At 38.5% G+C, this 24,937-nt stretch overlaps 1 protein-coding gene across 1 annotated transcript in view; it reads right to left on the bottom strand.

The window, feature by feature from the left end:
• Window positions 1–24,937, bottom strand: part of HMCN1 (hemicentin 1) — a 196,023-nt gene that overhangs the window by 92,492 nt on the left and 78,594 nt on the right. Inside the window, exons 12-29 of the mRNA XM_065674233.1 lie at window positions 24,019–24,160; window positions 23,193–23,320; window positions 22,379–22,492; window positions 21,006–21,164; window positions 20,084–20,278; window positions 19,121–19,219; window positions 16,772–16,899; window positions 14,711–14,855; window positions 13,112–13,224; window positions 12,382–12,541; window positions 11,430–11,604; window positions 7,167–7,294; window positions 4,435–4,707; window positions 3,298–3,393; window positions 2,697–2,891; window positions 1,518–1,648; window positions 698–845; window positions 27–153 (exon numbers count right to left, since the gene is read on the bottom strand). Of these exons, the coding sequence (XP_065530305.1) occupies window positions 27–153; window positions 698–845; window positions 1,518–1,648; window positions 2,697–2,891; window positions 3,298–3,393; window positions 4,435–4,707; window positions 7,167–7,294; window positions 11,430–11,604; window positions 12,382–12,541; window positions 13,112–13,224; window positions 14,711–14,855; window positions 16,772–16,899; window positions 19,121–19,219; window positions 20,084–20,278; window positions 21,006–21,164; window positions 22,379–22,492; window positions 23,193–23,320; window positions 24,019–24,160 (2,656 nt within the window). The remainder of the gene's footprint in view (window positions 1–26; window positions 154–697; window positions 846–1,517; window positions 1,649–2,696; window positions 2,892–3,297; window positions 3,394–4,434; window positions 4,708–7,166; window positions 7,295–11,429; window positions 11,605–12,381; window positions 12,542–13,111; window positions 13,225–14,710; window positions 14,856–16,771; window positions 16,900–19,120; window positions 19,220–20,083; window positions 20,279–21,005; window positions 21,165–22,378; window positions 22,493–23,192; window positions 23,321–24,018; window positions 24,161–24,937) is intronic.

Here is a 24,937-nt window from a genome sequence, read left to right as displayed (position 1 = left end):
AACCACAAAAGCTATAATATACTTACTTGCCATCTTTGAACCAGTGAATGTCAGGAAAAGGGAAGCCTTTGACTCGACATTCCAGACTGATATGCTGGTTGAGGATGACTGCAATTTCACCAGGGGTATCAGCAGCTATTATACTTGGTGGAACTTAAAAAAGACAAACATTACAGGAAACGTTATTTAGATGGGGAAGGTATGCTATGGAACTGGAAGAAATGCAGTAGGGAATAACACTATTTCCTTGAAACAACTTTAGTTTTCACTGCAAAGTGACTTTTGTTAGATCACATCATCATTTCTACCATGACAAGCACTTCCACACTTGCGCTGGTGAGCTGTAAGACAACTCCTATACACCCAAAATACAAAACAAAGCACCAAAGACCAAAATCCAGAAATGAAAGCTAGCGTTTTGTCTGTGTCACTACAAGAATGGTAAATCTTAGGTATTCAAAAGCCATCATGATGAGCTCTTTGACAGACAATACTTTATGGGCAGTGAGAGGAAGAATCTATAATGAATTTAAATGTATTGGTTTCTTAAATATCAACTGGTTTTCACAGCATCAACTTGAAAAAAAAGAAAAAAAACCAAAACCCAACCAACCAAAACCAGTCAAACACACCCAAACCTAACCCTAAACAAAACAGAAACCCCACTCCTCCTTGAAAGAAGCCCCGTGGAACCAACCTAGTATATCTAGGTTAAACAGCTTCTCAGAACTTCCTGCTATATTTATGGCTTTGCATGAATATTGTCCAGCATCATCAGTAGTAGCTTTAAGGAGCTTCAGTATCTTCCCACTGTGCAAAATCTGTAGAGTACTGCTTTCCACGACCTTAAAAGAACCCAAGACATTAGACTTACATGATCCAAGTTACATCAGCCAAATATCACAGCTGGATTTTTATAAGAAAATGGTAGGTTTAGTCTAAGGATAATGTGTTTCCCCTTTCAGTTACAGCACTAATCTCAATTTCTGCAATCTATTTAATAAGACTTGCAGCTCAACATACAATAAGGAGTGGGAAAACCAAAGAAATTCTTCATCCATCAGTAAATGGTCAGCCACAAGGTGCATATGGTGGTCTCTCCTCATTTAAACTATCATTTATCAGCTTCAAGTAGAAGTGTAGGTCTCAAGAATAATCCTGAGGAATTCAAATAACCTCCAAGAGTTCTTATTTCTCCATCTATAGAATGAAGAAAATACTATTATTGGTTCCCTTTGTAAGAACTCTGGCATTTACAATACTGGGAGATTGCTAAGTCTAATTCCTAGGGGAATCATAAAAATAAAGAGTTTACTTTTGACTTATGGAACAGCTGAATGAATGGATTAGCCATATATAGCTGGCTTTCTGTGTGGGTGATCTTAGTGCAGTTTAAATATACATAGAGGCATGTATGCACATTAATTTTAAACGAGTTCTCATACTAAGCACTCAAAAGTCAACACGTAACTGGCTTATGATGGCTATGTTACTTCGCTTAGGTTAATCATACAGACCTGGTTATCTTCTTTATACCAGGAGATGATGGGGAAGGGGTTACCAGATGCTTCACAGAAGAGACTTACAGGGTGATTAACAACTACAGATGTGTTTGTCACTTTTTCTTGATCTCTAATTTCAGGAGGCACTACAAGAAAGCACAAAGTCATGTATTAAGCCTTCTATTCCAGTGATTTCCCACTTCCTCCTTCCTCCCCTGTCATAAACCACTGTAATCTGAATTTCTTAGGCCCTTTTCATTCCCTCCCCAGCTTTTCCATTTGTCTCTTGGCTCTGGATGTATCTCCCTTTGTCTTTTCTTCACTTTCTCAAAAAACAGTCTCCTCCTGCCCAATAACAGAATTCCAGGGAAATTAATTCAAATGCAATCACCATCAACACATTAAGAGAACTATTTTAAGATTTAAGTTTATTTAAGCTTAATCTTAAAATATCATGTTATTTGCTTGGCACATAAAGGAAGCAGATTCCAAGCATCATTCCTCTTCACTGCTTCAGTCATGCCCAAGAAGATCTGCCTATCACTTGTTCCATTATGAATGCAAAGAAAATGGTTTTATGTAGTGGCTTAGAAAGCTCAAACCTCACTGAAGAACCCTGTTGGCAAAAAATGGAATTCCTCCTTTTCTCTGGATAAAGATAAGGATATATAATCCTGTTCAGGCATCAGAGCTCGCTATCACAGGAAGTGAATAAGGCTGGAAAAAAGGTACTTTGTAAGAAACAAAATGTCAAAACATATCCCAAGTCCACCTGTCGAGTTCTTGTTTTCCAATTGGGATTCAGGATTATCAGGAGCAAGAATTCTCCAATGTTCATTCTGATGAAAAACTTTTCTCATATTTATATGAAATGCAGATCTATTCTCAGTCTTTAATTTCTACAGCACAAAAGTCTTCATTTGTTATACGCATTAAAGTTTTCAAGTACAACAAGAGCCCTCTACCAGTGAGACTCACCTAGCTCTTTGAGCAAAACAGATGCTTAGTGCACAGTCACAGAGAACAGGAACAATATAAAAAGTATAGGGTATCAGAGTAATAAAACTGCAAGTACTCAGGCTAGATTTTTATAATTTAACTGTACATGGACAGGTTTGTGGCATGCAATTTCCAACAACAAAAGAAAAAAAGTTCTTCAAAACCTGTTCTTTGATGGTTGTATTTATTATTTACCGTTAACCCTCAGGCTGTATTTTCTTTCTGTGCTTCCAGCTTCATTGGCTGCCACACAGATATACTCTCCATTATCAGCAGGTGTAACAGAAGCTATGATCAGCAGTGTCCCATCCTCCAGAACTGAAATCCCTGGTTCACTACCTGTCAGCTCTCTTCCATTACGAAGCCATTTGATGACAGGCTTTGGAGTACCTAACAAGAAAAAGGTGAAATTTTAAGAAATGCTTTCCTCAACTCAGAATAAGAAAGATTCAAACAATTCTCACAGCTTGATGGAAGTCATACTGGCAAGGAGGGTGCACGGAGAGGCCATGAGCTTTCAAATTTAGAGGAAGTTCTGACTGTTATAGTGCTACCTGAATATTAAAATTCTTACTTCTGAATATTATAACATCCTTGTTGGCTAGCAATGACTTTTCACAGAACTTCTGCAGAGAGTGGTTATTTAAATCACTGTTAGTCTGATTTTTTTCCACATAAAGTACGTAAACAAAATACTTTGCAGATAGTACAATTTTATGATGTCCAGGAAACTGGGTATTTAAAATGGTCACAAAAATATACTTTTGTCACTAAAAATGGTAACAATGATACACACCTTTTGCTGGACATGGGAACACAGTTCGTTGGTTGGCTACTCTTACTTGAAAGGGACTGCTGTATGCAGGGTCCAGATCCTCAATAGTAGGAGACTCTGAAAGAAAATTAGGACCCCAAAAAACTTTTTGACCTCTTCTTTCAAATATGAAAATACAGTCTGGCAATGCATAATGCTTCCAAGTCTCTGTCATTCACACAAGCTTGGATTCCAATAACCCTCTTTACATTGATCAAAATGTGAACTATACAAGCAGTCTTGATTTCAGTGGGAATATTTAGGAAGTATGCAGTACAAAAAGGCTTTCAAGTCTGACTGAAATTGGTTCTAAAACCTGCTATATTTGTTTTGAAGGCAGAGACAGTGTTTCTGCAAAATTTGAAAAATACCACTTGCACTTTTTTTCCACATACCACATATTAATACTACTTCTACTTTATTCATCTCAATTTAAACTTGTGTGTGGACTGAGACTATACAAAGAATATTATTTATCATTAATTAAAGTTATTGGAAGTTCTTCGCTGTTTGTAACAAGCAGTTCCCAGCACCTGTGATTCAAAGGGATCAGAATGTTGCCTTTAAATTATTACAAAGAAGGAATACTTTCTTCTTAAGTCAGTCATGCTAAATTGATGTATGCCAGCCCATGAAGAGAGGAATTATACTAAATACTTCTATAGGCATGTTGATCACTGTTGCCCCATCACCATTTCAATAGCATATTAACCGATTGAGTGAAGAGCTCAATTCCAGCTCATACAAAATTCCAATTCTACTTAAAGCTGTGATACCAGGCCCTGAGGTTCAAAGACAGTCTCTGAAAGTCTGAGACATCTGAACATACAGAGATAATATTTGAAAAAGAGGTTTCCTATACTGGAATCTGATTTTAATTGCCTGTTGCAAAATGAAGTCATAAGTAGCTTGAATATAGAGTATTTCTTTTTCTTATTTCTACAAACTTTTCAAAGATTATTTATATATTCTAATTTTTCTTAATTAACATCAGAACTTAACATCCAAAACAGATTTTCATTATGTAACACTCAGCAGCAAAAAGCATCGTCCTCCAAAACTCAATCAGACAGCATTAGCCAGGGCAGGAGGCAAGATTACAGGCATAATTATAAATACCTTGAACTTGCACTGTTGTCTCTGATGCATCACTGCCTGCTACATTACTAGCGACACACTTGTAGATTCCAGCATCAGAAAGCTGGACGTTGTTGATGCCTAGAGCTCCATCCAGGCTGTAGATAAACTGCCCATCATCTACTGGCACAGCACTTCTGCCTTTGAACCAAGTGATTGTTGGTGGAGGGATCCCCTGGGCATTGCACGGTATGTCAAGTCTGTGGCCAGATTGGACTTTCAAAACTCGAGGTCCACGCTGTACCTTCGGAGGAACTAATAAAGAAAAGTTTAGTCCACAGTAATGTGAAGAAAGATTTGTACAAGATCATTCTTAAGTCTGAAAGAGTTGGAGTTGTTTGGCCTGGAGAGACAAAGACTCTGAGGAGAATTGATTGTGGCCCATCCAAGGGGGCTTATAAAAACGATGGGGACTGATATTTTGGCAAGGCCTGTAGCAATAGGACAAAAGGTAGTGGTTTTAAAATAAAAGAAGGGGGATTCAGACTAGATATAAGGAAGACTTTTTTTTTTTTTTTTTTTATGACGAGGGTGGTAAAACACTGGAGCAGATTGCCCAGAGAGGTGGTAGATGCAACATCCTTGGAAACATTCAAGGTCCAGTTGGATGGGGCTTTAAGCAACCTGATCTAGTTAAAGATGTCCCTGCTCATTGCAGGGGAGCTGGACTGGATGACCTTTAAGAGTCCCTTTCAACCCAAGGCATTCTAGGATTCTATGAAATTCTTTACCATTTTTGACATTTTTAAAAATGTCTTTCTTTATTCACTGAAACCAAATTCCCACAGATGACTAAGAAAGTACACCTGTATGTTCTCTGCATAGAACAGAATAATAAAATCATAGAATATCAGGATGGAAGGTACCTCAAGGACCATTTGGTCCAACTCTTATAGGCAAAGCATGACCTAGACTAGATGTCCCTGTATGCTGTCCAGCCAAATGTTAAATGTGCCCAGTGCTGGGGAATCCACCACTTGCCTGTGGAGATTATTCCAATAACTGATTGTTCTCACTGTAAAAAATTTACTCTTGTGTCCAGCTGGAATCTCTGCAGCAGTAACTTGTACCCATTACCCTTTCTCTTTTCAATGTAACTCCTTGTAAAATGGGAGTCTCCATTTCCTTTGTAGCCACCCTATAATCACTGGAAATAGGATATACAATACCCTATTGTTTAACTTATTTGAAGAAGCCAGGTTTCAAAATCTACTGCATGACTTCCATAGGAATACTGCAATATTATTATACTGCACACATTTGAAGAGCTATCGGTACTGGCTTTTCACAGCACAGAACAATTTGAAAGTTTTTATGATAGACTTAATCACATTTTCCTTCTGACATTTTAATTTCCTTTTCCTAATCCCTGATCTTTGTATGCTTCCAAACACAAGTTCAGACAAGGAGATATAAAAATGAATGAAGAGATTCTGCTGGCCGCAAAGAATAATATAAATCCTCCACAAATCTTTTACCACAATGTTTTTCCTTCTAAGGATCATTGGCAATAAAAAGACTTAACAAGAATGTCTGAAACAATAACAAGTGCCATTTTTCTAGACTCTCTGTTAATGTAAAATTACAAAGATAAGACAAAGATGTGCACTGATATCAGCCTTCTCTATACACATAACCAGACAGTAGTGTTCTATAGCCACTGCAACTGAATTTGCACAGTTAGAGCTGCTGGGGTCTGGATTCCAATCTGGTACATTCAAGATATGTGATCCACTTCAAAGATGTGTACTGGCAATTGGCACTTCCAAACTCTACATGAACATGAACCACAGAACTATGTGGCACAACCTGTGTTTCTGACACAGTTGAAGAGGAATAAATGCAAGAGCATGGAGCTAACAATATGTGACACTGTATGAGTGGTTAAAAGACTGTGGTTGGTGCCCCAGTATGCAGAGACTAGGAAAGAGACAAGGGAGTGACAATGTGATGTTCTATGATAAAAAGGAGGGGGAAGAGGACATCGGTCCTAAACTCCTAAAGCAGTGACTAGACACCTTTACTGAGGTGGAGAGGAAGGTGCGCACAAACACAGGCTTGAATAGAGGAAGTACAGTAGGATAGGTTAAAGTATTAGTTTGCAAATGTGCATACAGCAGAATGTACATGCATAAAGCTGTGTGCGAACAGGAGTGGCTGCCTATATACAGATGACACACTTGCACACTGGTTTCACTGCCACCTAAGCAACCTTTAACATTTGGCACCAAGACAGTTTGGATATGTAATCCGCATCAAGTTCATGGAAAGCTGTACATCCTGGCCTCAGCCCACTTTGCGATTCTCTCACTTTACTAACTTTGTTAGCCACTGTTTGCAAACTTACTGCTCAGAAACCTCTTGCACAGAAAAAACCCAAGTGAATTAGAACAAAAGTTTTCAGTTCCTAAAATACCTCTGTCTGACTTAAAGAGAGTTAGATATCATATTGTATATAATTCTTCCACAAGTCTAAGGAAAATTAAAGGAAGGGGAGAGTGTGTATGTATGTATGTAAATATGTATACAGATGTGTGTGTGTGCATGTTTCCACATAACCAAGAACAATAACTTACATATGAAGATAATATGACCTGAAAGAATATAGGTCAATAATATTCAATGTACATGAGGGGAACTGCTTGAAAAGCTCTGTATGTTGCTATATTCCATGCAGAAACTTGCTAGTGATTATCCTTTAAGTTAAAACTTACCATGTACACTTAGCTTCACTGACTGAGTCACATTCCCAGCAATATTTGTGGCTACACAGATATACATTCCACTGTCTGAAACTTGTGTCTCACTGATCTTCAATGACCCTGAGGGTAGGAAAATGTGTCTGGAAAAATAAGAAGCATACACATTGTACAAACATGTACTGAAAGGTGAATGACCTCTACTTACACATTGCTAATGATTGCTACAAGCTAAAGTAACACCATTCTACAGGGCACAGTCACCTGTGCCATATTACTAAAATATGATATATATTTACTCATTTTGTCTAACTCTTTTCTGACCCACTACATTCAGAATACACAGCAAATATCTAAAATGTAAGATCCAAATTATAAAATTTGTTCTAGCTACTTATAGGGCATATTAAAATCAACCTTGTTTCTAGAAATGGAGGGAAAATCAAAAACCTAACCACAAAACCAACAACAAACACATAAAAAATGGAGCTCTTCAACCTCCTGTCAAATATTATTGCTTAGCCCAGGCCACCAGGGTCAGAAAGTTAAACCATTTTTGATACTACTTCACTCTCAAAAAGATGTTATGTTGATTCAAGATAGAAGAGAGAATTCTAAAGAGGATTCTGATTCAAAAGTGCCAGTTCTGGTGTTTACAGAAATTGTCATTATTCACCAGTAAATAGCTCATTAGATAGCATTTATTTTTACTACAGTTCTGGTCATGGCTTTTGACATGACAAGATATAGTGGCCAGCAAAGCCAAAGTCTTTTTATGTAGGAGACTAAAGTAACAGAGACAGGGAAAATAAATGAGGAGGGAATAAAAAATTACTCCTACAAGAAAGCTGAAGAGGAGCTCTTTAAAAGGGCATGTAGTGATAGAAGAAGGAGTAATGGCTTTAAGATGATAGAGGGTAGATTTAAATTAGATATCAAGAAGAAACTCTTCACTGTGAGGATGGTAAGGCGCTGGCACAGTTTGCCCAGAGAAGCTGTGGCTGCCTTATCCTTGGCGGTGTTCAAGGCCAGTTGGATGGGAAGTGTTTGGGTTTGGTTTTGGGGGTTTTTTTTGGAGGGATTTCTTTCTTTTTTTTTTTTTTTTTGTTGGATTATTTTTGTGGGTTGGGGTTTTTTTCCTTAATAAACCCAGCAGATAGCTTCCATTATTTTGTCCACTAATTACATTTGTTTTGTGATAAAAGTTCTTTCATTTCTAATTTCACTCTTCTTTTGTTTACTGGTCAGATTTCTAACATGATCTTTGGGTGGTCTCAAACGACTTTGTTTGGGCTAGTTCTTTAACTCTTGCTGACATCCATAAACAATTTTTTGGAATGGGTGAGCTGGACTTCTGTTACTCTGGAAAACTTGGATCTCTCCACAACAGCCATGAGCAAGTAGCCTAATTTATCAATGTCTCCTGGGGTAAGATGAGGACAAGTAAGTGATCAAGAAGGCAAATTCATTAGTGAATGCAGTGTGCTTGCAGGAAATAAGAAAATTCCACAAATTACTAACAAATCAAGTTTTCAAGTACAAGTAACCTTTACCAACTCTGGTGGCCCAGCAGCTATTAGCTGCTGAGGCTGTCACAGACTTGCTGGAATGGGTGCATTTGAGGTGACAGGTTTGGCCAAAAGACAAACATGCTTACCCTGGGGTCTGTAAAATTCCTTAATTCAGCTCAGACACAGTCTGACTCCCTCCACTTAAATCACTGAGGGACACAACAGGCACAGCAATTGCTACGATGTGCATTTGGCCAGTATTTCAGGCTGAGGTTCTGAATGACTTCTTCGCCTTGGTATTCACTGGCAAAGGCTCTGACTGTACCACCCAGTTCTTAGAAAGTAGATGCAGGGGCTGTGAGAATGAAGACCTTGGGCCCACTGTAGGAGAGGATCTGGTTCGAGACCATCTTAAAAATCTGAACGCGCACAAGTCCATGGGACCTGATGGAATCCATCCGCGGGTCCTGAAGGAGCTGGTGAAGGAAGTTGCTAAGCCACTGGCCATCATATTTGAAAACTCATGGCAGTCAGGTGAAGTTCCCAACGACTGGAAAAAGGGAAATATAACCCCCATTATCAAGAAGGGGAAAATGGAAGACCCGGGGAATTACAGACCAGTCAGTCTCACCTCTGTGCCTGGCAAAATCATGGAGCACATTCTCCTGGACAACATGCTAAGGCACATGAAGAACAACAAGGTGCTTGGTGACAGCCAGGATGGCCTCACTAAGGGGAAATCCTGCCTGACCAATTTGGTGGCCTTCTATGATGGGGCTACAGAATTGATGGATAAGGGTAAAGCAGTTGATGTCATCTACCTGGAATTGTGCAAAGCGTTTGACACTGTTCCACACAACATCCTTCTCTCTAAATTGGAGAGACATCAATTTGATGGATGGACCACTCGCTGGATAAAGAACTGGCTGGACGGCCGCACACAGAGTTGTGGTCAATGGCTCGATGTCAGGCTGGAGACCGGTAACAAGTGGCGTCCCTCAGGGATCGGTGTTGGGACTGGTCTTGTTTAACATCTTCGTCGCTGACATGGACAGTGGGATTGAGTGCGCCCTCAGCAAGTTTGCCGATGACACCAAGCTGTGTGGTCCGGTTGATATGCTGGAGGGAAGGGATGCCATCCAGAGGGACCTTGACACGCTTGTGAGGTGGGCTGATGCCAACCTTATGAAGTTCAACCATGACAAGTGCAAGGTCCTACACCTGGGTCGGAGCAATCCCAGGCACAGCTACAGACTTGGCAAAGAAGAGATTCAGAGCGGCCCTGCAGAGAAGGACTTGGGGGTGCTGGTCGATGAGAAAATGAACATGAGCCGGCAGTGTGCGCTCGCAGCCCAGAAAGCCAACCGTATCCTGGGCTGCATCAAAAGGAGTGTGACCAGCAGGTCAAAGGAGGTGATCCTGCCCCTCTACTCTGGTCTTGTGAGACCTCACCTGGAGTATTGTGTGCAGTTCTGGTGTCCTCAACATAAAAAGGACATGGAACTGTTGGAACAAGTCCAGAGGAGGGCCACGAGGATGATCAGGGGACTGGAGCATCTCCCGTATGAAGACAGGCTGAGGAAGTTGGGGCTGTTCAGCCTGGAGAAGAGAAGGCTGCGTGGAGACCTAATAGCAGCCTTCCAGTATCTGAAGGGGGCCTATATGGATGCTGCGGAGGGACTCTTTGCCAGGGACTGTAGTGACAGGACAAGAGGTAATGGGTTAAAACTTAAACAGGGGAAGTTTAGATTGGATATAAGGAGGAAGTTCTTTCCTGTTAGGGTGGTGAGACACTGGAATCGGTCGCCCAGGGAGGTTGTGAGTGCTCCATCCCTGGCAGTGTTCAAGGCCAGGTTGGATGAAGCCTTGTGTTGGATGGTTTAGTGAGAGGTGTCCCTGTCCATGGCAGGGGGGTTGTAACTAGATGATCTTGAGGTCCTTTCCAACCCTAACTATTCTATGATTCTATGATTCTATGATTTCCATTTCCTGATTTATGAATACAGCTGTAGCCTTTACCTCTTCTGAGGTATCTTGAAGACTAGAATGCACTAGCATACCCTGTGACCTGGCACTTCAACTGAGAACATACAGAGAGTACACCTACTTGTCTCCTCTCTTATTTTGTACCAGACTAAAATGAAATGGAAGAGCTCCAACACTGTGGCCCATGCTGATTACAAGATGGTCCCCACCTATTCATTCTCTAAAGTTGTCAATCTAACATCTAACATTTTTATGAGCATTTAGTTATGTTTTCACATGTTCAAGAATGTCTGGAGAGTTTCTAAATTCAAAAAAACAGTGAGAAATGAGCCCTTGTAAGCACTCCTAAACATTTATCAGCATCTGTGCTCTACAGGCAGCTCAGACCTCATATGATTAACAAGCAATGCTCCCCAAGCATAAATATGAAGTACTTAACAAAAGAAAAACAGTTGTTAAACCTTTATAATCATGCATAGATTATGGGGGTCTCTGTACACCACTGCAGTACAGGTATAACAGGATCACCTTATCTTGGACTCGAGATTGCGTATAAACACACTGGAATAGAAACTGTACAGTAGTGCATGGTCTTAATATTCCTTTGTAAAGATAAGTATGCTTGGTTTGGGAAAGAGTCCTAAGACTTAATAAAACAGGGTCCTCATGCAGGACAACTTAATACATTCTGATTGATCCTCTGGCAATTAGAAATTATATACTCTTCCAAAATCTTAGCTTGGATGCAATTTCACTTTTCTTTAACACCAAACATTGTTACCTTGGAGAGAATGGAGATATGAGCTGCATTTCTTTGGCCCAGGTAATTATGGGAGGCGGCAGGCTCTTTACTTCACATGGAAGCGTGATATCTTCCCCTGCAATTACTGACATTTTTATGGGTTTATCATATGTATTTCCTTGCTGGTCTCCAGGCCTGGATACTCTAGGTTTCACTATGACATAGAACATGTTAGGAAGCTGCAATTAATATATGTATTTGTACAAAGGTAATAGCATACCATTTTACTGCAAATTGAACATCTATTTTTCCAGTCAGGAATTTCACATTACAATCCCATTTTTTTATGACATGCCTGAAACAGACAAAAATCATTGTAAAGCTGATGTACAATCCCTGTAGCTCAGACACTGGCTGTTGCTATATACAATACCACAAATACCAGCGAGACTGCACTACCCGAAAAGCTGGACAGCAACATGCACATGGAGCTCATGCATATGCTGAACTCTGTGTTGCATAGGTAGTTTGTATACAATACCTGAACTATGTTACACTACAGCACCAACAAAAGGCCATAAAAGCCCTGCAAAGCAAGCCTACACCTGATTTTAATTTTTTTTTTATAATACTGGAAGATGGTAGGAAGTAAATTCTATTCCTATACAGATACTTCTTATCCATTTCCATAAAAGATGAAATTATGATCAGCCCAAGATCCTAGTCCCTGAACTCAAGATGAAAGGTACTGAAAAACTTGTAATGCCTGAAGTTTAGGCCTTTCAGTATCAAACATTTATAAAAATGCCTAGTATGTGGATCCAGTGATCTAGGACAGAGTCAAAAGCACTAATCAGAGACTAGTTTAAATCCTATTTGCATGGTGGGTATCCTACTTCACAATCCACTGGTATGGGTTTTACTGTCTAAAGTAGAATGCAATGAGGGGACAGAGACAACAACATTATATTTGATTTCAGTTCATCTATACCATAGACAGTCAGCTGGACTTTCCGTGTAGCATAACCAGCAGCATTTGTTGCAGTGCACACATATTCCCCAGTTTCTTCATCCCCTGGTGAAACTACATACAGACTTCCATCAGACCCTGCAGAAAATTTCACATTGCTGGAAAGAATTACTTCTCCTTTCTGTGGAAAGAAAAAAAAAATTAAAGTCCACAGTGCCTGGATATAATTCAATAAAAGCTAAAGTTAACAGCAATACAGTAAAATCTAAGGAAGATTGACTTTCAGAAAAATTCCCCAAAAGGCTGAGATCCTCCTCACTGGGCATCTTGTCACGGAAAGGATGGATAAGTTAAGGTTAACCACAGAATGCTACTATAGACACAGCTTCCTCAAAGAAAAATGTCATCTTAAAGTAAAGCTCAAAACCAAAACTAAACTTTCAATCTTTGGAAGATTGCTAATCTCAAATTATCAAGTCATAATAGGAATCTGAACAATTTTTATAGTGTTAAAAACCAGAAAGATACAGATAAGCAAACCCTTCCAAAGACTAGAACATTGATCAATGGCTGCACCATGGCCAGAAAGCACTGCTCTGAGAAACAAAGGCAGACATGAATAAAGGGAGATTTCCAGTTTTCTCAGAACTGATGCTTTTCACCATGTTTTTTGCATTTAGTTTTTATGACAACTAAATTATGATTCAATTCAAGATCTTTCATCATGAACAGCTCAAAACTGAGAAATTACCTTAGACCAGACAATAGATGGCTTAGGAACTCCACTTGCTTTGCATGGTAATGTTACTGGGATTCCTTCAATAGTGCTGAATATCTGCTGCCCATGCTGAATAACAGGCAGAACTAAAAATAAGTGCAAATATTAAACACATGTAGAAAACATTTCAAACCATGGCATAAACCTTACAATAAAATCCTTAAATTCAATTACTATTTCATACAGGCAGCAGGGCTTGGGAATTTTCAGCCTCTTTTGAATCCTAGCACTGACAATGACCATCCACTTTCCCTTCCACCCTGCAGTCTTTCATGACAGAATAGGTACCTGTTCATAACAAAACATGTCAGCCACATATTGACCATTGGATTAGGTGCACATAGTTTTAAACTAACTGCAGGTATTTCACATACCTGATTGCAATAGTTTCAGAAAGTCTTTGTCCAGTATCCTCTGACTGCGCATGATTCAATCTACACAGCATCTTTCATGAGAATGGATTCAGCATTTTTGGTGCTGAATCAGTTTTCATTGATGGAAAACATTTTGAACAGAGTAGACGTGAAGTCACACTCTTTGTTATAAATACTACAAAGTTGTGCTAACTCCAGTGATGATTTCTGCGGAGACTGGCTGTTAAACAAACTTGAATAAAAATACCAGATCACTTCACAAAATTTGTAATGAGAGATAACAAGAGCTACAGTTCCCCTAATTATCTGAGCTGATTTTGAATTTAAAACAGAAAAAAAGATCAGCTTTAAGTCTGTAATACCAAAAATGAGATCTTTCTAAAGCCATACAAATATATTCCTTTCTGCTCTCAAGTTGTGAAATATTCGAAAAACTAGTGTTGACATGGAAGACTAAGCTTTCAGACACTGAGTACTTGCCTGTATTGAAAAATAATAGCCAACCTTAGCATAAAAGAATGTTCCACAGCAAGTTCAATGAAACTTAAAATAGATCTCCCGTGATTAATTTAACACATCAGAAAATTTCAGGCTGTAAACCATGAAGTGGTTGTGACCCCCCACAGTGTTAAAACAAATATGTTCAGCTGAATTTCAGACAGGTTACCACAGTGCTAACACTTTGTCTTGCTGTCAGTGTAATTTTTTCTTGTGTTTTAATTAAAGAAAAAAAAGGGAGGTGGAAGGGAACCAACCAACAACTAAACACATGTTGCCAAACTTATTATTCATTTTTGTTCTAATTCTCCCACGAGTTGTGCCTCTTTACATCAGTCATGAAACCACCAGACAGCACTTGTCATTGTTTGCCAGTAAACTTCCACTTGTGCCTGTTTTGTTAATAAAGCTAGACATGAAGACTGCACAGCCCAGCCTGTGTACATGCATAAAAATGAGAATCTTTACTAAACACCAAATGGTGTCATTTCCATTTATTTTAAAAAGTCTTGATCATTTGGTTCTTTGCTGTGCAGTGGATCAAATTTTCCACCATGTTAATTTAGAACATACCATTACAAAACATGACATTTGAGAAATTAGTACAACTAACAAAAAAGCATGGGTGAAAGCTGCTGGTAGCAATAAAAGCACTGTCATCTTACATTTGGCACAAAAGCAGCAAGACAGTATTCCTTACCATACACATTAACAGTAGTAGTTTTATTGCTTGTCCCAGCAACATTACTTGCCATGCAGGTATAATCACCACCATCCTGCAGCCGAACTCTTTCAAGGTGCAGGCTTCCATCACTGCGCACATTAATGTAGGGATTGGGAACAAGCTGCCAAAAGAGTGATGTAACATTTTGGTGAAGAAAAGGCTCATTAATAATATTTACTTTGGGATGCAGCATAAGTTCACTTGACCATTCCACATTCTTAAAAATACGTTCCTGGAGGATTTTACTAGAGCTTTTCCTACTTTCCATCTTTCATAAAAAGCTAATTTTAAATAAGAGTTTTGGTAGCACCTAGTATTTACTGCTGGAATGAGATTAAGATATGAAACAGCAACTCTGCTCTGCCACAGCACATACAGAACTGCCACTCATGCTTAAAATCGTACCCTGAAACAAAAGAAATTTAGATGGATTAATTTACTGCAGTCTTTATTGGTTGATCCAATTTATTTGGTTACTCAATTTGGTTACTCAATATTGGTTACTCAATTTGATCATAGATCAGCTCTTAATGAAGGCAATGGCTCATCATTCTTCCACAAAGAGATCTTTCTTTAACCTTCTAACTTGCCATATCCATCAAGTAGAAGAGATCAGCTCTGATGCATACCACTCTGAAACATAAAAGTTCCAACTTTCACCAAAGAGTAGGGTTTTATTTAAGTTATGTACATTATAGCAACACCCAAAAAATCCATGAACTCAGCAACACAGACTTGCCTTACAGAAAGGTTGTTAGAATGCAAAATGGTTCCAGTCATGCTGTGCTCAGAAAAAGCTGCATTCTTCTCTAAACATAACTTACCCTAACACTGTCCTTGGAGTGTAGCTTCTGCCAAGAGCTTACAATTACAAGGAACCAGCACTGTTATACAGAGGAATTAGCAATTCAACAAGAAGGATTCTGCCAGTATTTCTCACAGAAGTTACAACCTGTGCTGCTTGCACTTACACAGTCTGAAAAAAGGCCAATGATTTGCAGTGATACAAACACTGAGCAAAAAACTCTATCAAGTGAACGGTCAGGTTGTGCAAGGGTTCTGCCCAGTGTTGATAAATAAAAGAAAAATTTCTATAATATTTTAATTAAAGCTGTGGAGCAAAGGCTTTAGGGAGATATTAGCAGGCAAAGCTTCATATAGATGTTAAAATCTGTGTTTGGCTGCTAGTAAAGTGTAGTGTCTACAACACCTTTCTGTCTACAGGATATAAACTGGCAATGGTATGCTCCCTAGAGGGAAAGAAAATACACTCTTTCATGCCCAGAGCAGTGCACCACTAGGAAAGGAGTATATGGTGTAGAGATACTGACATTTATCTCATTCTATCAGGAACAACAAAAGTCATAACGTTAAAAAACCTTAAATCTGAAAAAAAAATATTCTTTTGTCATTCTGGTAGGTACATTCCACTAGCATTCCTATATTCAGAGATGAAGGCTGAAATTCAAGAGTTAACAAGGACATCTAAAACTGCTTTAAAAGTAAGATAGACGGTAGAAGGACAATTCACAAATACTTTGGTTCCAAGTTCTTTTTTAGACCTTTACCTCTCCAAATATAATCTCCTATATCCTCATCTATGCTTCAGACTTAGATATTTCCAAGAATGGGCAGTGATCAGTGAAGCCTAACCATCAGGATGCCACAATTCCACTTTCATATTATGAACAGTAATAAACTCATTTCTCAGGGGAATGGCTGTACTCCGAATGACAGCACCTGCATAGACTCAGAAGCAGCTATTGCCTTACAGGTACAGCCAACTGGTTTCTCCTGGGCAGGCAACAGTTCCTGCTGAGTGGTGGTTGTCTGCTGTAATTCAACTCAATGACATTGGATCCTTGCTTCCAGTGAGCCAGTACAACCTCATGAGCCATTTTTATTTGAAAGCTTAAAACCTATCAATATATTTGTACATCAACTTTGGTAAGTTAAACCAAGTTGTTATTGTGGCTGGAAATGTCAGTTGTAGATTTACTCTGCCAATAAATCTTAGAGGAAACAAAACAGTCTTACCACCATACTGTTTTTAATCCACTTGCGATCTGGAATGGGGTTCCCAGCAAGCAATACGCATGGCAAAGTGAGCTGCTGCCCCTCAATTACATTGGCTGTGGCTGGACTTACTCCAATCAGAGGTGTAACTTGAACAAATGAAAGAATTAGAAAATGTTATTATGAATTTTTATGTATTCATGAAAAGTATTGAATTTGAATTTTTATTATTAGTCCTGTCACTAATGATACATGCAGTAGCATTAGACAAAGGTGTTCTTGCATAAGGTGCTATACAAATATAGAGCAAGAATCATTTCCTACAGTGAAAACTATACAGTGTAAATAGAAAGGAAAAAAGGGTTAAGAAAAAAATGTTGTCATCAACAAAAAGCATGAGAGTTCCAACATACTCAATTTTATGACAAAAAAAAGAAGATGGGCAGAAAGTGAAGATGTTGCCTAGCTGAAATTGGATTCATAGAATCATAGAGTACTTAGGGTTGGAAAAGGCCTTAAGATCATCTAGTTACAACCCCCCTGCCATGGGCAGGGACACCTCACACTAAACCATGCGTCCCAAGGCTCTGTCCAACTTAGCCTTGAACACCGCCAGGGATGGAGCATTCACAACTTCCCTGGGCAACCGATTCCAGTGCCTCACCACCCTTACAGTAAAGAATTTCTTCCTTATATCCAATCTAAACTTTCCTTGTTTAAGTTTGAACCTGTTACCCCTTGTCCTATCACTACAGTCCCCAATGAAGAGTCCAGCCCCAGCATCCTTACAGGCACCCGTCAGATACTGGAAGGCTGCTATGAGGTCCGCACGCAGCCTTCTCTTCTCCAGGCTGAACAGACCCAACTTTCTCATCCTGCCTTCATATGGAAGGTGCTCCAGTCCCCTGATCATCCTCGTGGCCCTCCTCTGGACTTGTTCCAACAGTTCCATGTCCTTTTTATGTTGAGGACACCAGAACTGCACATAATACTCCAGGTGAGGTCTCACAAGAGCAGAGTAGAGGGGCAGGATCACCTCCTGGAAGAAGAGGTAGAAGTAACATCTCGATCCTTATCCCTGAATGAGCTGCAGGATATGTGAAAATATTTCAGCCATTGTCTGGGTAAGCACATTAATGCCTGGCTGCTCCCATGCTGGGGTGAAAGGGCTAGTAGCCTGGAATTAGAGGGTAGGGAAGCCAAGCAGCTGGGGTCACTTTCTAAGGAAAGGGAATTGACAAAGCAACTGGGAGAGGGACACAGGTCCTCAGCCTCTGGAAGCCACTCCTGTCAAGCGTGAAGGAAAGGTATCACTTCAAGGAAGAGGCTATATGGCACCCAGGCAAGTGGACCACAATGGAGAGATATCCAGTACCTGAGGAAAATAGCTGTGAGATTCAAACCAGCATTTCCCTGAAAACTCATGCTCCCCTGATACCAACTTGATATATTATTTTCCCTTACTTGGGCAAAACTCCAAAGAACAGAAGTAGCAGTTTTGGAGAGGACAAAAAGACCAAAAAAAAAAAAAAAAAAAAAAAAAAAAAAAAGTGGTAATTTCCTTTGGGCATAAAATTTTAAAAGGTTAGAATAGAGTTCAACAGCCCCAGAGAAAACTCTGCATTCTCTGTAAAGAGCCAACAGAAAGCACTCCTGAGCACATGCTTGGTCAAATAATTTTAAGGTGATCAAATAACACTTTTAAATAGGTAAAAACACATTTATTAAATACTACTTAACTACTAGTTAACAAATGGTTTCTTTGTACCCTCCCACAAATGTATACATTCCATAGCAGTATTTTTCTTTTTATTGCCAATTGTCTGACTAAGATAATAAACAACTCCTTAATAGCACAGCTGTTGTCAAAGCTAGATGTTTACTGTCTTCTTGGATTGCTAAGATTTCTTCACAGTTTTATCAACACACTGATCTAAGCAAGTTCATAGCTGTCTTTTTGTTCTTTTTTTAAATGGCAAAAAAACATTACTAGCATTCATCATTATGGTGATTTTTCATTCCTGAATGAATTTACTTAGGAAGAAGAAACAGAAGACAGGATAAATTATTTTTTAAGCTCCATGTTATAAAATGTAGATGGAAATAATTCAAATTAATGTCAGTCAGAAGATAATGTTTTAACGCACAAGATTCACTCAAATCAGTTAAATATTCCACACAAGTGTATTCTGATTCTATTTGTGTGTACATATGTGTAAATATAGCATGTCACGATGTATGAACATAACCCACAAACATCTTCATTTTTATATAAACACCACCAACTACTGCCTCCTCCAGTGTACTCCAGATATTGAAATGCTGCCAGTCTCCCCTTTCTTTGCTGTCACTGACATTAATCAGTCTTACCCAGTCCAGTTACGGTGATTATGGCTGGCCGTGACTGAATCCTTCCAAACTGGTTCTCAGCTTCACAGATGTAAGTTCCTTCATCACTGACCCACAAATCTAGAGGGCGAAAAAAAAATAAATGCAATTGCAGCATCTGAAATTATATTGGAAAGTGTGCAATACATGGATACATTACCCTTTTATTTTTCAGTTAAATATTTAGGTTTGGCCGGATGGTTCTTTTCCATCTGTCACCAAGTAGAGAAGCAATGACTATACAAGCACTGGAGTAACAAAACCCATTACATAAATATACAGGATACTTTTCATTGCTTTATCTATGGCATATAATTTAATATACTCTAATGTGTATAAGAAATACATAGACTATTATATAGTGCACTGACTACAGAATATTGCTTACTACATAGAGCAATGTGTCTGTATGTGAAGAGACACCAACAAAATAGTACAAAAGACACGAGCTACTGCACTGTATGTCCAGTAGGGAGGAATTATTTCACCCAGCCTGATTATGTCTACAAAGGAATAAAAAAGCTAATTAAGAAATCAGGATAACACCATTAAGCATAAGAGTGACTGAAATGCTATAAGAAACCAAAATCACAAAGCCACTCAGAGGATTTTTAGATATTACCCAAATTAGGACTTGTCTAAAAACAATTCAAAAACAATTTGCAAAAGAAAAAAAAAAAAGAAATTATACAAAAGACAAAGGTGCAATAATTTCCATGAAGAACAGTGAAGCCAATGACCACACATAACTGAATCTGCAATTCATAGGAAAATGAACTGCGTTTCAGAAGCAATGAAGACAGTATCAGGAACACAATCTCTGACAAAAATCCATTCTTTTTACAAGTTTAACAATTTTATAAAGTATTGTAGCAACTTAATTGCACTGCATATGTCATATTTCCTTCTGGAATATTATTTATTTTTTAAGTTCAGTCTACCTACTGTTAATAGACAGAGCTCCTGTTCTGAGTTGACTGACAGAACTAACTGCAAATGGTCTTGAGAAAAGGGAAGCACCATTTAACCGCCTCCATTTAACCTTTGGTTCTGGGTAACCCTGAACATAGCATGGCAGTGTGATGTTTGAGCCAATATCCACAGATTCATCATTGGGTTCCTGTGTGAAAACTGGGGGAGCTGGTAGGGAAGGGAGAAAAAAAAAAAGAAAACAAAAAAGAAAACAAAGTGAATTGGGGTTGCAACAAGACATTAGCATCCTGCTTACACTACTGACAACCTAAATTTATGTCCCATATGCACAATTATTCTTCTAACAACAGTTTCCCAACTCTAGCAACACCTTACAAAAGCAGCCTTATATGCTCTGTACTTACAATGGGGAGCTCAGAAGTAGGCTAAACATCTTACAAAAATGAAGATACAACTACCACCATCAGATGAAATTGCATACTCAAGTGATAGCATTGTTAAGTTACTCATCTCCTTCTAATAGCATTGTTCATTGCTTCAGAAATTCTATGGGCCTGATAGGAATATGCATTTAACAAGACGTGATGTGTCAGGCCAAAAGCAGTTAGAAGAAATTAAGAAAAGAGGAGAGGAAGGAACAAGTTATAGAAAACTTACATAGTAGCTGAAGTTAGTGTGATAGTATTGTCTATTTGAGATCTATGTTAGGTTGAGGTTTGAACAGTTTCCTCCTCCTCTGCCTCTCCCTTCCTCCTCATAACTTTCATACTTCTCAAAGGAAGAAAGAGTGGAGGAAAGCTGGAGCCCAAATAGGACAAGGAAACAGCTTAGTAATCACCATTTGTGAGAGACTTTCAGATAACCAAGCAACCATTGACCAGATGGGGAAACTCTGAAATTAGAGTATTTACTGTCTAGATTGCAAGCTACTTACAACCAACATCTAGAGTTATCTTTCCAGAAGCTCTCCCTGCATCATTGGTAGCCACACAGGTATAGTCACCAGCATCCAGGTCTTGTGTTTCCTGGATCTTCAAAAGACCCCGATGAATATCAATAATGAGAAATGCTGATGGCTTCAACTCTAAGTCACCTAAGTCCAGACAGAAAAAAGTAACTGAAATATAACAGGGTATTTATCAAAATTATTCCAAGAAACAGCGTCCAAGTTTGAGATTAGTTCTCAGTATGGCTGTATTCTTTCAGCAGATGAATGTTCTGACTTCCTCTCAAATGTGCAGAAAAATTCATTACTACATTAGATATAATATTTTTTTTATTTATTTGTTTATTTGTTTCACAAGGGGAATACAAATGCAAGTAGGTTTTGACAGAGATCAACATTGACAGTGTGCCAGGCTGTATTTCTTCTTCCCAAATTAGAGGCTATGTGGTACAGCCACTTCCCTGCCAGCTCTGTACCAAGTTGGAGGCTCCACAAACCTAGAAAACAGCTCTGCTACATGTCAAGCTCAGCAGGAGACACAATCCTGACGCGTAACATTCAGAATTGGCCCACATGTACACTTTGGGATGAATAGCAAATGTTTGCTGACTCTGCTTTAAAATACAAGCCATTCATTAACTGCACTGAGTTCAGAAGAAACTTCCTTTGAGGGTAGGTTATTTGCAAACAGACCACAAAGAGTTTTGTGCTTCCCTCCAGCCGCTGTCAGACATGAAATACTGGGTATATACTAGATAAGCTATCTGGTGGCAATATCTACCTAACAGCATGACTGGTTTTCCAGAAAATCAGCAGGTAGTTTATACAATCACACACAGGAACCAGCTGCCTTTTCTGAGAATAAATGTTCAGTGGGATACATGGGATTCTCTGGCTCCCATTTAACTCTGTAAAAACTCCTGCAGTTCTGATACCAAATATACACATTACTGAAGAAATTATAGTAGATACCTCTAAGATTAGGATGAAGAAGCATATAAAAATTCCCAATGTACTGCAAAGAAATTTGAGGAAATGTCCAATGGGAAAACCAGAAAAATTACTTCTGGTTTTTGTGGCATTTAGCTAAACATTTTCTGACAGAAGAATGAAACTTCTTTCAGCAGGCAAGAGGCTCAGCTTTTTTGTTATTATTATTATTAATAATTACGCTATTAATTCACTGTACTTACACAGGAGCAAGAATTCATGCCCTAGAGATCAAGTTCCGTATCCTCTATATTTAGAGAATTTCACAGGTCAGTCACTGCCTGAATACTATATTTGTAAGGAAACAAAGCCACTTCAAGATCATTATTCCTGCTAACACAAATACACCAAACACACAGTAATGAATGTACCTTTAAACCATTTAACTTGGGGTTGCGGAATGCCAGTTGGTTTACACTCCATAATAGTTGTGTCTCCAAGAGCAACCAGAATTTCACTTTGAACTACGGTCAATGTTGGGCCCTCTAAAACAAAACAATACAGAAAAAATCAGTTGCTCATCAAGAGCATACACCATTTTTAAGACATAAAAAATGAAATACTGAGTTTCTCTTTTATATGGAAGAATATTTGCATTTAAAGTCAAACAAGCTTAAAAATCACGTAAGGTGAGAGATAAACACTGGCAAACACGAAAAAAATAAAGTCTACCCAGAGCACCCGGATCACAAGCAGAACCTGCAAGGAATTTAAGGACAGAATCAAAAAAGTTTCATCCTATAGAAATTAAAAAGGTTAAGAGCCATTCTCCCTCTCCAGCCAGGTGTTGGTCATTTTAATACTCTGCTATTAACATATTAACATAGTGTTTAGATGACAATTTGGACAATTCACACGACAATTTGGACAATTTGGACTCTGGAGTGCTAAGCATGCTACAAGAATTTCACAGAAATTTCACGATTCGTTTTCTAAAGGCCTGCTCAGGTTAATACCCCTTATTCGTTTATTTTTCTTAAGAACAGCATAAGAAACATGAAGCCCCAAATGCCACTTAACAATACTACTCAGATTTGAACAGAAAACCAAAGGGACATTTGTAAAATATTCATCATGTTTTCTATTTTTTTAGATTCCTACCAGTATGTTCTACTAATTTTAATAGTTCTTCCCTAACGATGTATTAGTTTGCTTTCTAATTTCCCTACAGTGTCTTTTACTTACCAATGTATGTAAGAGTGGAGATTTGTTTCTCTGTCCCAGCTGAGTTACTTGCCAAACAACCATAAATTCCTGCATCTTTTGGAATTGCCTTTCTTATGACTAAGGTGCCTTCTGGGGTCAACCTATACCTGTAAACACACAAGGGACAAAAAGCTTGATCAGTTAAATAAAAAAGAGTAACACATCCACACTAGAAACAGTAACAGCAGCAGGATAACCAGATGGCTCATGAGCAGGTATTACTGAATAACAATCATAAAATCATTGGGGTTGGAAGGGACCTCTGTAGATCACCTTGCCCAGTCCCCCATGCCAACGCAGGGCCACCCAGAGCAGGTTACACAGGAAAATGTCCAAGCAGGTTTTGAATGCCTCCAGAAAGTGAAACTCCACAGCCTTCCTGGCAGCCTGTTCCACTGCTCTGCCACCCTCAGCATAAAGAAGTTCTTCCTCATGCTAAGGTGAAACTTGTTCTTTAGTTTATATTCATTGCTCCTCGTCCTGTTGATGGGCACCAGAGGTATTCCTGGTTTATTTTCCCATGTTAAACAACAATATTAGTATTATTATATCTAGCAGAAAATATAAATGCATTTTGTGAAAAGCCTTTAAATGAATCTTGTGAAAAGCCTTCTGAAGAAGAGAACTAAAATATTCCTATTTTATAGTTGAGGAAATTGAAGTTAAAGACTTATAAAAATGAAGGTTAAGATGTTATTTCCAAAACTCACAGACTCCTGTGAAAGAATTAGTGAGAATATTTTGGCAGTGTTCAAAATTTCTTTCTCACATAGGAAAAAAAAATAAAGAAATCCATAACCCCTACCTGCTTGAACCAATAATAAACATATCGTTGTGTGTCCATACTACTGTCGGCTTTGGATAACCTGTAGCAGAACATCTGATGGACACTTCAGAGCCTTCTGTAAAAGTCTGATTCTTAGGTGAAATGACAACCCTAGGTGGTTCTAGTAAAAAAATTAAAAGCAGCAATTAAAAAAAAAAACATTTAGAAAACACTCCATAGAAAGAAAACAATCCTAATAAATGTCAGATACCACTTGTTTCCTCACTTTTTCTAGCAGAGTCTACCAGCTCCTCAGCATAAAACATGTATACCTTTATATATACTATATTAAGTCAGGATTTGGGTACAAATCCTTTGGTACAGAGACCAAATTAATTCACATGCATACACAGTTTGGTTTGCTCTTTGATGCAGAATTTGGAGTTCCCAAATGTGGATGCCAATTCTGACAAAACACTGCCAGAACCAAGCAAAGTTCACTAATATGATCCATCAAGGTGACAAAGCCAGGCTGACACAGGCATAAGCTGTGCAAGGTCACCTTTCTGAGTAGAAACTTTGAGAACTTTAGTGCTTTCACATGAATTCAACTTGAATGCAGTAATTATTTAAAAATTAACTTAAAATATTTAATGCATGCTTAAAACTCAGCAAAGCCAGACAAATTTCAGACTCCTGAAAATTAAAACAAATGAGCATAAATCTTCAGGCGGGCCAATGGTAAGAATATAACCTGAGTGACGGAAATAAGTCACAATATATGTGCACACACAGAGAAAGAAATTAACAGCAAAGTCATGTTGAAGATAATTGAATTTGAAGCATTAACAATACCAATAGATGTTACACATTTCAGCTGCATTTTCACCTGAAAAGTGTGATTTGTGAACTTCACAGAATTTATTATCTTTGACAGATTTCCTCAGTGAAAAAAGAC

The sequence above is a fragment of the Lathamus discolor genome, chromosome 3, assembly GCF_037157495.1.
Source record: "Lathamus discolor isolate bLatDis1 chromosome 3, bLatDis1.hap1, whole genome shotgun sequence".
Classification (NCBI taxonomy): Eukaryota; Metazoa; Chordata; class Aves; order Psittaciformes; family Psittacidae; genus Lathamus; species Lathamus discolor.
This window is presented reverse-complemented; position numbering and strand designations above follow the sequence as displayed.